A 12,576-nucleotide genomic window follows, 5' to 3' on the forward strand; every position below is an offset into this window, starting at 1 on the left:
GGCGCCGCGGCTGGCGCGCTCTCCCGGGCGCACACTCGGCTCGGCGCACGCACGGCCGGAGCCGCTCTCTCGGCGCGCGGCCCGCGCGGCCCTCGCCCATGCGGACGGACGGAGCGCCGGAAGATGGCTGACGACCGCACGGGGCCCCGAGGATGCAGCCGGGCGGCGGCGGCGACGGCGGCGGGAGCGGCAGCGGCAGCGGCAGCAGCAGCGGCACCAGCAGCAGCAGCAGCAGCGGCGGCGGCGGCGGCGGCGGCGGCAGCAGCAGGGGCAGCGGCGGCAGCGGCGGCGTTGGTGGCGGCGGCGGCGGCGGCGGGAGCAGGAGCGGCGGCGGCATCCCCGACACTCCGCGAGCTACCTTTCCCGGTGACAGCAGCCACGACTGACGTGCTTGGCCGCTAGGAGAGACCCCGCTTCCCCGGCGCCCGCCTGCCCTCCCCCTCCCCGCCCCAGCCCCAGCCCCGCCAGCACCGCTACCTCCGCCAGCAGTGCCACCATCAGCACCACCTCCGCCGCCGCCACCGCCGCCGCCGCCGCCACCACCGCCAGCGGCGGCAGCAGCAGCCATTTCATCTCCGCAGAAAACCAGACACAAAAACATGGCAGAAATGGAGAAAGAGGGGCGACCTCCGGAAAATAAACGGAGCAGGAAGCCGGCTCACCCCGTCAAGAGGGAGATCAACGAGGAAATGAAGGTATCGGGGGAGTTGGGGGGACCCGACCCGCCGGGAGCTCTTTGCTCCCGCCCGCTCCCTTCGGGCCGTGGCACGGGTGTAGGGGGGTACCGGGGAGCGCTTGTCAGTTTCTGAAGGATGCCAGGACGTCTCGGCTCCTCCTCCAGGTGCCAAACAGAGGCCAAGTCGTAGGCTGCATCCCTGAGATTTGTCCAGCTCAGATTTGATGGAGTATACGGGGCCGGGTGTGTGTTTGGCGGGGGGAAGGGGGAGCACTTACTGTTTAAATTTTATAAACCTCAGGTTGGCACCCAGGCGCGGCTCCGGGGCAGGGGTTTCGGGGGTCCCAAGTGGCGGCGGGGCTGTGCTGGAGAGGCGTTCCTTAGGCGGCGCGCTAGTTTTGTTCCCCTTCCTAGGAAACCATCTCTCCGATCCCTCCAAAGTTAGGAGGGCTCCGGGCCGAGGTACCCGTGAAAGCTCCCTTCCACCCGCCCCTCAGATCATCCCGCGGCTCCTGGATCCCGCTTCCCCCCAAAGAGTCGGCTGCGACCGCGCCGGGGAGCTGTCAGCGCCGGGGCGAGCGGGGGCCCGAGCGACGCGGGGCCGGGTACCAATTTGCCCGCCGCCGCGCGCCCCGCGCCCCTGCCCCCTCTCAGCCCTTGGGCCACGAGCGCCTCCCGCTCTCCGTTCCCCGCCTAGCCCGGGCAAGCCGAGCCCCGCTCCCAGATCGCGGTGTGCGGGGCGGCCTGCGCACAGCGCCTGCCTATTGTTCGCAAAGGCTGGCCCGAACCCTCTCGGCGAGGCCGGGCGCCCAGCCAGGCCAGCGGTGCCCCAGAGGTGGCGAGCGCAGCACTCCGGCGCGCCAGCTGTTCGCGTCGAAGCTAAGGCTGCGGAGCAGCATTCAGCTCCCGGACCCCCGTCGCCTCCCCTCCCCCCTCTTTATTTTCTGTCAAGTTGGAGCTTTTTTGGCCCCGCGAGCATTATTTGGGGCGCATCTTACAAATCTTTCGATGTATAAACACAACCCCCTTCACCCCCAACCATGAAACCTATATTTGCGCGAGTTACAATCAAATAGCAGATTTGGGGTGGGGAGGAGAGGGGATTGTACTTTAGTTTTTCATTTTGCAGCTGTCTGGGTGTTCCCCGTTTTCTGCATCGAGTCCTTAACATCGCCCCAAAACGGTCCTGAGTCAAGTTTGTATCTCGAAGACAAACAGGATGAAAATGGCAGGACACTGAGTTAACATTTGATTGCGTTTTGCGTTTTCTTGGTGAGAACGAGCATATGTCTAGAGCGGCTAGTCCGAAGCGGCGTTTAGAAAGGAGTGGGATTCTTTATTCCCATAGGCATACTTAGGTGCGTGCGTTTACCTTTCCAGGAAATGGCCCTAGCGATGGATCTCGAATTTGGAGTTAGGGGTTTTAAATCTCTGGACGAGGATTTTAGTGTCTGGAAGCACAAGGAGCAGCGTCAGTACAGGATTGTTAAAGGAGATTTGTGTGGGAAATCAGTGCTTGTCTTGTGATGGAAACCCATTGATCCCAAAGAGAGGCAGTTTAAAATGCGGGGGCTCAGAGCCTACTGTCTTCCCATGGGGGTGGAAATCGCATAGCCCACAATGGTCATTCTTCCTCACTCACTCCTCCCTCTAGTCTCTCTTGTCCAGATTACTTTCTTTCTCCCCCCCCCTATAAATTGGGGGATGGAGGAAGAGGAGAGAAGTGAAGGCCTAGGAAATCGAGTATGCACTGGCCCTTTAAAACATTGCTTAATGTGATCTATACGGATGGCAGCTTTTAAGTTTCATAGGTTCTAGAATTACAAATTAGCTAATTTTAATCAAAACATGTGAAATGTTATCCCGGCTGGATATAAAGGCTGACTGTGCTCATGCTTGGGGCTTGAGTTGTTGACTTTGGCTGCGGGTACACTCCGTGGTTTGGGGAGATAGTTGTCCTTCTGCAGTATAACAGATGTTTGTCTGAACTGGTGAGGAAGAAACAAAAACAACGTTGTGTGAAGGGGAAAAATTACACAACTTTCAGCCAGTGCTGTAGGACTAAGTATGGCGTTAACCTTCGTGCATAGAATTTCCTCTTTTGAAAATGTTATTTTCCCCCCAAATAACCACCTATTATTTGAAGTTTTAATCCTCTTCGTTTCACTCCAGAGCAGTATTAATTGAGAAGTTTTGTGCTGAAAGTAATTGCATTTCCTGTAGGGTCAGTATTTTCTCACTCTTTTGAACAATGCACAGGACACTTCTGACTTCAGTCTTCAGTCAAGTCAGAACACCCACCCCGAGCCAGTGGAAGTCATAAAATTACCTTTCTATGGGAGACAGTTTGGTAGGTGTCACCCTAATAAAATAGTACCCAAAGCTCCTATTTAGAAAGTGAGTTCTCAAAAGTCAAAAGAGTGGAAGCATTCTTTGGAAGTCATTAGTTTTTTTTCTTCTTCTTCTTTATTAATAGCCACATGAATAAAAACCCTCCCCGAAACCTCCTGGCATTATTTCCCTGCTGTCTCCCCAAACCTAAAATGTAGTGTACACAACAAGCTGGCCACCCGGTATAAAAATATGTGCAACAAAATGTCACCGGGAGCACAATGTGGCCTTGTGCAGCTTCCTATCGGTGCCGCTGGAGCTGCCTGGCTGTGTTTGCCTTCATCTGAACGGCTTTCATCTGGACCAGTGTAAACTAAGCCCTGGTAAGTAATCACTGCCCGGCAGAAAGAAAGGAATGTATACAGCTAGCAAGGCCTAAGCTGTAAAAACGGAAACCTGAGCCCCCACCGTGGATCACATATCAAGGCTTGAAGGTAGGGGAAATGAAAGGGGGAAAGAGGAGAGAGCGAATGGAAAAGTCAGCCTGGGAAGTGGAGGATCAGGAGGAGATCCCCCTTAGGGAGATTTGGCTCAGGGATTAGGGAATTTTATCGTGGTGTACAGTGACCTACTCCGATTTCAACACTGGTAGGCTCAAGTTGCTTCTCTGCAAGTCCAAAGAAAAAGGACTGGTGTGTATGTGATTTTTTCCCCCCCTTCGGGTAATAGAAAGGACATGGGTACAAGTGTCTATTTTAAGTACAGCAAATGCAGGGCACTGAGAATGAGCAGCAAAAATTGCCTCATCATAGAGACTTCCTAATTGAGATAGTTACATATTTATTTAAAAAGGGCTGGAGAAGACAGACTGGCTGAGGTTTAGCTGACACCAGTAATGGCATGGAGTATCTTCTTGTGGCTGGGAGCTAATGTTGGTTGCTGTTTCACTAGATCAGATATTGAGTTACATTTTCCTTATCGCTGGTTTAATGTACATGGCAGTTGTAACAAATTTAAATTTGATACAATATAATTTTGTGTGTGAAAAGTACATGACTTGGCATAGCTTACTTTTAGTGTACTCCAGTGAAAATATCTCCTATTAGGAATGTTTGTCCCATTGTGACCTTTATAATGTTTCTTTATCATTTTTCCCTTTCCTTCAGCCTGATGTTTCTTGACTTAAAAAACTCATTAATGTACTTAGAATAGTCTGTCTTGTTTAATTAATAACCAACAAAGCTGATTTTAGAAAGTCAGATAGCAATGCATTTTATAATTTTGTTACTTTTGCTTTTGAAAGCTAATGTTTCAGTTGTGTCTAGTGTAAAATGTTTTCAATATACTGTTGGCTCACATGAATCATTATAAATGGATACTAGGAAGAAATTAGAATTTATGGAAGGGATTAATTCATTTCAGAAATTCATCCAGAACACAGTAGATGTAAGAACTGGTTTATAGTATTGAATATGTAAACACAAATGTATGTGTGAAAGTAAATATAATTGCTCTTATGTGCCTGTATTTCTGCACATAGATCTTAATGAACTTGATTAGTGGCTGCAGAACACTAATACAACTAAAAAACTAAAGTATGAACAAAGATAATGAGTCAGATTTTTATCTCTTAGTTTTAAACCTGACAAAACCAAGGTGATTAGATCAAGCACTCTGCCCTGGAAACTTTCCTAAACAAACTATAATGAATGTATTTACAGTGTTTGACTTCTTTATCAACTGCTAAACAGGTTCATCTGTGCTAAATGACTCAGGGTCTTCTTTACTGAAGAAGTTTTCGTGGATAAATATTCTTATTAAGTAATTTGTACCTAAAATTATGTTTCAACTCTATGCTGACATTTAGAGTCAGGCACATCTGTTAGAGTTTAGTAATAAACTCACCACAGGATTTTCTCATTTAGTTCCTGATGATCTCCATTTGGCATTAAAAATGACCTGTGTCACTTGTAAGAGACAATAAAATAAGTTGCAGAGCCAAGCTGGCGAGCACAGCAAGAGAGAGAAACAGCTTGGCATTACCAAAAAAAAAAAAAAAAAAGGAGAGAGAGAACAGAGTATAGATGGGGAAAAGTCAGCAGGCTTAAGGTCTCTATAGCTGATCACTAAAACAGGTATATTTAAGTTTTGCTGCTGAAATTCCATCCTGTTGCCAGGTACAGAAAGTCTCAGGCACCTAGGAAGTGGGCCCGGTCCCAGATCTCACTGTGGTATTCACCAGTTATGAGAGAGCTGGCTGTTTCTGCCGTGAGTGACCTCAGGTGTGCCATGTGGAAAGGAAAACTCAGTCAGGACATGGGCCCTGGGCCCTGGGGACTCAGAAGAGGATGTTCCTGAGCTGCCCTTCTGCATTGCTTTTAGTTGTCCTCTGCTTGGCTCCAGGGTAAGCGGGCCCTGGGAGGGCGCAGAGAGATGTGAATCCTGCTATGTTTAAATTCTGAAGACTCTCTCTCCATCTGTGAACCTGTGAGGCGGATATGCGGCAGTGAGCGTCTCTGAGCCTTACACAACTCGCAGGTTCCAGAGACGAGGAAATGGAAAGGAACCACTCCACTTCCTCCCGAATCTGAAATAAACATTTGAACTAGAAGAAAATGAGTCTGACAGACTCATTCCCTTCTGCGTTTCCTGCCTCAGTGCTTGCCAAGCTCTGCTCTGAGAAGCCAAGCCTTACTCTCCTTGTATGAAAGGCAAACTCACAGAGACCACGAAGTCACTGAGTTTTTAGAGGAACGTCAAAAACAGGGCTTTGAGCAGGGCAAATACCAGTCAGCTCAAGTGACTGCAGAAGGGAGGTCTAGGGATAGGTAGTGTCTTGTTAGGGTCCCCAGATTAAAAGAAAAAACCATTTTAAAAAATTTTTGGGTCACATCCGGCGATGCTCAGGGGTTACTCCTGGCTCATGCACTGAGGAATTACTCCTGGCCATACTCGGGGGACCATATGGGATGTTGGGCATCGAACTCGGGTTGGCCACGTGCGAGGCAAAAGCCCAACCCTCTGTGCTATGGCTCCAGCCCCAAGAAAAAAACCTTTTAAGGAAATATTCTTTTTGAATAAAAAGGATATTTAATAATCTGCATACTTCTTTAAAAAATATTAAAAGGTAAAACATGAAAAATCTCTGAAGTCTAAAATTTACTCTTGTGAAATGGGAAGTCAGCCACATTTGCACTCTCAAGCTAATGAGATGATTGAATATTTGCGTAAAAGAGAAGGGTAAATTGAGAAAAAAGATCAGGCACTTTTTTGGATGGTGCCAATTGAAGCACATAAACAGGCATAAATGGATGTGATGAATGAGATTTGCTGGATGTATATTTTAGGATCCACAGACAAATGGGTGCTAATATCTCTTATATAACTGAAGGATTGTGGAACTCTGTTCCACTTTAGGGCTGTGCCCTTGGCATGGACAGAAACAATGTAACAAGTCTTGGTGATTTTTAGGGTGGCTCTGCAGCTGTTAAGACACAGCTGCATACAGCCAGTCACACACCTGCCATGTCTGCTTGTGTTAGTCTCAGGGCTGGTGTCCACAGTCTAACATTTGTTTGACCTTCTTTAGGATATTTGATGGCCTGGCCACAGATTAAAGCATGGAGATGTAATTGCCTGTTTTATGTCAAAGACAATAAAACTATAGATTTTATATGTGGGAACTTCTAATTTTGGTTTTAAATGCTAATTAACAGCCACTTAGTAAAGAATGTATCGAGATAAGAACCTGCTTTGGGTCTGAGTTGAATGACTGTAGACCCGCATACATGATAATTGTGGCCCAGAGGAGTGCTCCAACATGACCTCAGTGGAGGAGAGGGAGCATCTTCATAGGATCCAAATTAAAAATCTGTAGTTCAGGTCAAAATAGCAAGGGGTAAAATCCGCACTGAAAGGGCAGATTTAGTTGCTTTGAGCAATATAGCCCAGGGGGTAGGGCGTTTGCCTTGTGTGCTGCAGACCAGGGTTCAATTCCTCCACCCCTCTCGGAGAGCCCAGCAAGCTACCGAGAGTATTTCTCCTGCATGGCAGAGCCTGGCAAGCTACCCGTGGCGTATTTGGTATGCCAAAAACAGCAACAACAAATCTCACAATGGAGACACGTTACTGGTGCCCCCTTGAGCAAATCGATGAGCAACTGGATACGGTGATACAGTGATTATTTCATGCAAGCTAATGATCCTCCACAGGGTCTTTTGTGGGGAGTGACTGGTTCTTATTATCCCATGGGATTGTGAAAGTGGAAGTTGACATAATTTGTCAAGGGCTCTTCCAATGTTTCTCTTCTATTTAATATAACCTCACCATCTGCTTCTTGGCAATACCTTAAAATAAACTGATTCATGGGTTTAGAGATGTGACTTAGACTTAGTCCTAGCCTAAACCTTAAACTTCTGTGGAGCCAGAGCAACAGTACAGCAACTAGGGTGTTCAATCCCTGGCATCCCATATGGTCCCCTGAGCTCCAGCTGGAGTGACTCCTGACTTCAGAGCCTGGAGTAATCCCTGAGCATCACTGGGTGTAGCCCCCAAATAAAAAAGAAACAACAAAAACTGACTTGCAGGGAGGAGAGATAGTACTGTGCATAAGGTGCTTGCCCCTAGATGAGATTGACATGGGTTTGATCCCTGGCACTGCATACGGTTCCCTTAACCCCTTCAGGAGTGACCCCTGAGCAGAGCCAGGAGTAAGTCCTGAGCACTGCTGGCTGTAACCCCCAGACTAGACAAAAGGGAAAAAACCCAACAAACCACCTCTGACTTTTAATCAAGTTCCCCCTATTTCCCACAAAAGCAGTGGCCTTTCTTTCATAGATCCCACTCTCCTCCAACAAAACATTTCTATCAGCAAGTCCAGTGATGCTTAATAGAGATCTTTTTTTGGAAATCAATACATAGAGGTGAAAATAGAGATAAAATATTTTCCAAAATTCACCACTACCATTCTATTATTCATAATCTTAACTGGCAGAGGCAATAGCATTTTCCTTTCCATCTTGTAAATTGTTCAGGATTGGAGGTTTCCTTTTCTTTTAAAAGTATTTTTCTTCTGCTCCACTTTCTTGAATACTGACTGTCAGAATGTTTTGAAGTTAATAGCATAACTGACAGATCCTTTTTATTGTCATAAGGACTGTGACTATAGCTGAAACGGTCGTTTAAGAGAAGATGATGTGTTAATTAATTTTTAATTAATCTTTTTATTTTAGAAAAGAATACACGGTAACAGAAATATTCAAATAAGACATAAAAATAGCATAATGTAAACCCATAATTTTACCACCCAGACATAATTGCTATCAACATTTTGATGCATGTCTTTTATGCCCTTTTTGATGTATAATAGTTTTTAAAAATCCAAATAAATGGTCTATAGTATAGACTAACCTTCTTTTCAAAACATAATATACATTATGCATAGCCCTTCATGGCAGCAAAAATTTATCTACAGAATATATTTTATCAGAAAATAGTATTCCATTTTAGTCATCCTGTGATTAAGTTATAATTTGTTTAACTGAATTCCTATTGCTTCGCATATAGTTTGTCTCGAAGAAAATAACACTGAGATGACTATTCCTGAACGGATGTATTTTTGCACCCATTTCCTTAGAATAGTTTTTAGAAGCCTAGAAATAAAATTGCTGAATCAAAGAGTATGTAAAAATTCAAGGCTTCAGTGATAGTCAAATTACCTTTTCTAAAAGTTATGTCATCTTAAATTCCCAAGAGTATGAGTATTCATTAATACAGGATTTGACACATTTTTTTTAGACTCTCACATATGTAATTTTAGAATCAGATTCCTGAATTTGATCACTTATCTGCCGTTATACCTTTCTTTTTCTTTTGGAAACTAGTGAATAAGTTAGCACATTTATTGAGCTCATTCTGAGTCATAGGCAGTGTGCAAGGTTTAGTGTAAAAGAATGTAAATGGTTTCTGCCCTCAGGAAACTTACAGTATATTTGGGAGGGAGGAAATATTTTACTAGAATTGGGCTGACAGTAAAGATGGGATTTATATCCGTGGGCAGAGGGAGGACTTGGCTTCCCCCTCATTTGAACAAATGAGCAGAAATGCTTTGAAAACCTGCCTCGAATAGAATACAAAGTTGGAAACATTTATATTCAGTTATGAAACATCTGGTAGAAAAGAACTCAGTGGTACCTACCTGAATTTTTAAATCCGTTTGGTATTTTCAAATTAAAAATTTTAGTTTTTTATTGGGTGTTTTTGGTTTTTGGGTCACAGTGCTTAGGGATCACTATGACTGGGTTCCGGGGGGGGCATATATATATATATATATATATATGTATATGGTACCAGGGTCAAACCTGGGTAAGTTATATGCAAGTGCCTTAATCCCTGCACTCTGTGGTCCCCAACCCCTTCTGAAGCCCTTGATATATTTGTGTTTCAGAGGTGCTTTGGGAGGACAGCTATTTTCACTTTGTCATGAAATGAGCTTCATTATTTATCGGGTAAAATAGTTCATTAAATATCATTTAGATGAACTTTTCCACTTGTACAGGACTTCCAGTTGACTGAGAATATTTAATATGAAATAAAGGTCCTATATATAATATGTATGTGTAATATATGAAAACATCCATATCATATCATATTTTGGAATGTGACACATATTTTAGAATTCTAGAAAAAGAACCTGCTTCCAAACTGTTAGAATTGTATTCTTTCCTATGGTGTTCTGGAGGTGAGAAGGGATGCGGTGAGGCTGACATGAAAAACAGGTGTGAATGCACAGTGTTCATTGTACAAAGCAGTTCAAATCAAAATGATACTAAAAACGTTATAAAACTTATTTGTGAGTATTAAGCATTCCCTCAGCCTCCCTCCCCATGCCAGTAATACAAATAAGAAGTAGGGCCAATCACAAACCTGAAAGAATATGAATTATTTTTTATTTTTGGGTCACATCTGGCAGTGCTCAGGGTCTACTCTCCCACTCTATACTGGGATCACTCCTGGTGGTGCTAGGGGACCATTTATTGACAGGGAACTGGGCTTCCTGCATGCAAAGCGCATTCCGAGTCCTTTGCACCATCACTTCTCTGAGGATGCAAAATTTTAACATCCATAAACATCCTTATTTGGAAACTGTTTTTATGTTATATAGACACTTTATGGTAAGATTTTTTCTTTGCAGTTATTTTATGGTTTTTTTTCCCCTTGCTTCAAGGCATAGCTTTCTTTGGGTTGCTAACTATAAAGAGTATATGGTAGAAAGGGACCTGGTATGAGAATCAGAGACTTTGTATTTTCATTTTGATTTTAATTGATCGCTTATGCCTGTCACTCACCTTCTTGATGATGTAATTTTCTTTTGTAGAACGAGAATGCCACATAGGTTCACAAAAAATTCATTGTGGGAATTAAATACCTAACTCATTGGGTTATTGAGAAGATAAGAGAGTGAAAGAATGTGGAAACACTATAAAAAGCTATAAAAGTGTTAGACATTATCATTATAATTATATGACCTATTTTCCAAAACCAAATTGGACCACATGGTATGAGAGAGGATTTTTGTGTTACTTCCAAGGGTGAGAGGCTGTCTGCAAAATGTGATTTGGAAGCCAGAATATTGAAATATTTGGCACATTTTGATGGTTTTTGGGAGCAATGATAAAAAGTTTTGAAATAGTGGCAGTTTAGTAACATTTATGATTTTGTGGTCATTGTAATTATGATATTTCTTTAAAAAAGTATTTTTGTTTTTTGTATAAGTAGGTCTTTAATATCACAGAATCTCAGAGCCGAGGCATTTGGTGATTCTAATATGTTTTCTGCCTTAATCTTCAGAATAAATGCTTGTAAAAGATTTTTTAGGGAAGCAAATTTCACAGCTTGCCTTAATATGATAGGTTGACTTACTATGGAACATTCTATTTGGGGGTTGTTTGTTTTTAGATTACATCTGGCAGTGCTCAGGGATTACTCCTGGCTCTGTATTCAGGGATCACGCTTAATGGAGCTTTGGGGACTACATGGGATACTGGTGACCAAACCCTGGTCAGCCGTGTGCAAGGCAAGTGCCCTATCTATCTATCTATCTATCTATCTATCTATCTATCTATCTATCTATCTATCTATCTATCTATCTGTCTATCGCTTCAGCCCTTATATAAGAATTCTGAAACTGGGGGGGAATTCTTAAATTGAAAAGGAAGAATTTGTATAGTAAATTATTTAATAGTAATAATTATATGGAATTATGCAGAGAGTACAGAGGTTAGAATGGTTGCCTGATCCACAATTACCCTGGTTTAGTATCTGGAACTGCATATGGTTCCCCCAGCACCACTATGAGTGATTCCTGAGCACAGAGCCAGGAGTAATTCCGAGTAAGCCAAGTATGATTCCCCCTACCCCCTTCCCACACACAAATAATATGACAAAATAACCATTGGAATTGTCTAAGTAGGGATTTAAAAACCCTTATGGACTGGAGCCATAGTACAGTGGGTAGGATGTTGCCTTGCACGTGACTGACCTGGGTTTGCTTCGTGGTACCACATATGGTTCTCTGAGCACCTCCAGGAGTGATCCCTGAGCACAGAGCCAGGAGTAAGTCCTGAGTACAGCCTTGCCATTCCCTAACCCACCTTCCCCTCAAAAAACCAAACTCAAAAATAAAATCCCTTACAGCCTATAAACACTAAATTAGTTTCTTCTAGAGCATGTTATGTTTCTTAGATGTTATCTGTAAAAAGCTAATATATTTTCTTTGGTTTAACATCCACCATGATAAGCCTATATAGCATTCAATTCCACCTCAAAATTTAAAAAGACTCTTTGGAGTTCTTTGATTTCTTTTTATTTTTTGGGGGTGTGTGTGGGACGTGGGGGGTGGGGAGCACTGCTGGTGACACTCAGCAGGGCAGGGGATGCTGCTCAGGCCTGGTCCCCGGGGATACCACGGCTGTCCTGGTGGTACTGAGGGGCCTCTAGCCTATACCTGGCTCTGAGACTCTCTGAGGCTGGATTTTGACCTTGATCCAGAATGTGCAGAGCATGTCTCCAGACTGCTGACCACCAACTATTGCCCACCATGATAATTTCTTTTCCCTCCCTCCCCCCTTCCCTCCATCCCTCCCTCCCTTCCAACATTCAGAGGTGCTCAGGGCTTATTCCTTAATCTCTGCTCAGGGATCATTCCTGATGGTGCTCCGGGGAACATATATGGTGCTGGAGATCCAACCACGGTCAGTTGTGTGCAAGGCAAGTGCCTTAACCCCTGTGCTATTTCTCGGGCCAGTCATGTTTTAAAAATACAGTAGTATATAAGACAGAGGCAATGGTCTGTTTCTTGCTATACTTTAAGAAATTTAAGTTTCCCCCCTCCCTTTTCTTTCATCTTATTCTGCCTTTCATAAAAGGTTTGAGATTTATGGCTTGAGGCTTTATAAATCTTTTGTTTTTTACTTTTGCAGTCATGTTGCAAAATAGTAAAGGGTTTATTTTTATTTTCAGCGACAAGAATGGAAATTTTCTAGAGTTTATTTTTACTGACATAGTAACTT

At 44.0% G+C, this 12,576-nt stretch overlaps 1 protein-coding gene across 2 annotated transcripts in view; it reads left to right on the forward strand.

Annotated features, from left to right (window-relative positions):
- The first annotated feature begins 454 nt into the window (after window positions 1-454).
- SOBP (sine oculis binding protein homolog) overlaps window positions 455-12,576 on the forward strand; it is a 172,580-nt gene continuing 160,458 nt past the window's right edge. For both annotated transcript variants that reach the window (XM_055134284.1, XM_055134285.1), the window contains exon 1: window positions 455-695. In XM_055134284.1, coding sequence (XP_054990259.1) covers window positions 600-695 — 96 coding nt within the window. In that variant the 5' untranslated portion in view covers window positions 455-599. The remainder of the gene's footprint in view (window positions 696-12,576) is intronic.

The sequence above is a fragment of the Sorex araneus genome, chromosome 4, assembly GCF_027595985.1.
Source record: "Sorex araneus isolate mSorAra2 chromosome 4, mSorAra2.pri, whole genome shotgun sequence".
NCBI lineage: Eukaryota > Metazoa > Chordata > Mammalia > Eulipotyphla > Soricidae > Sorex > Sorex araneus.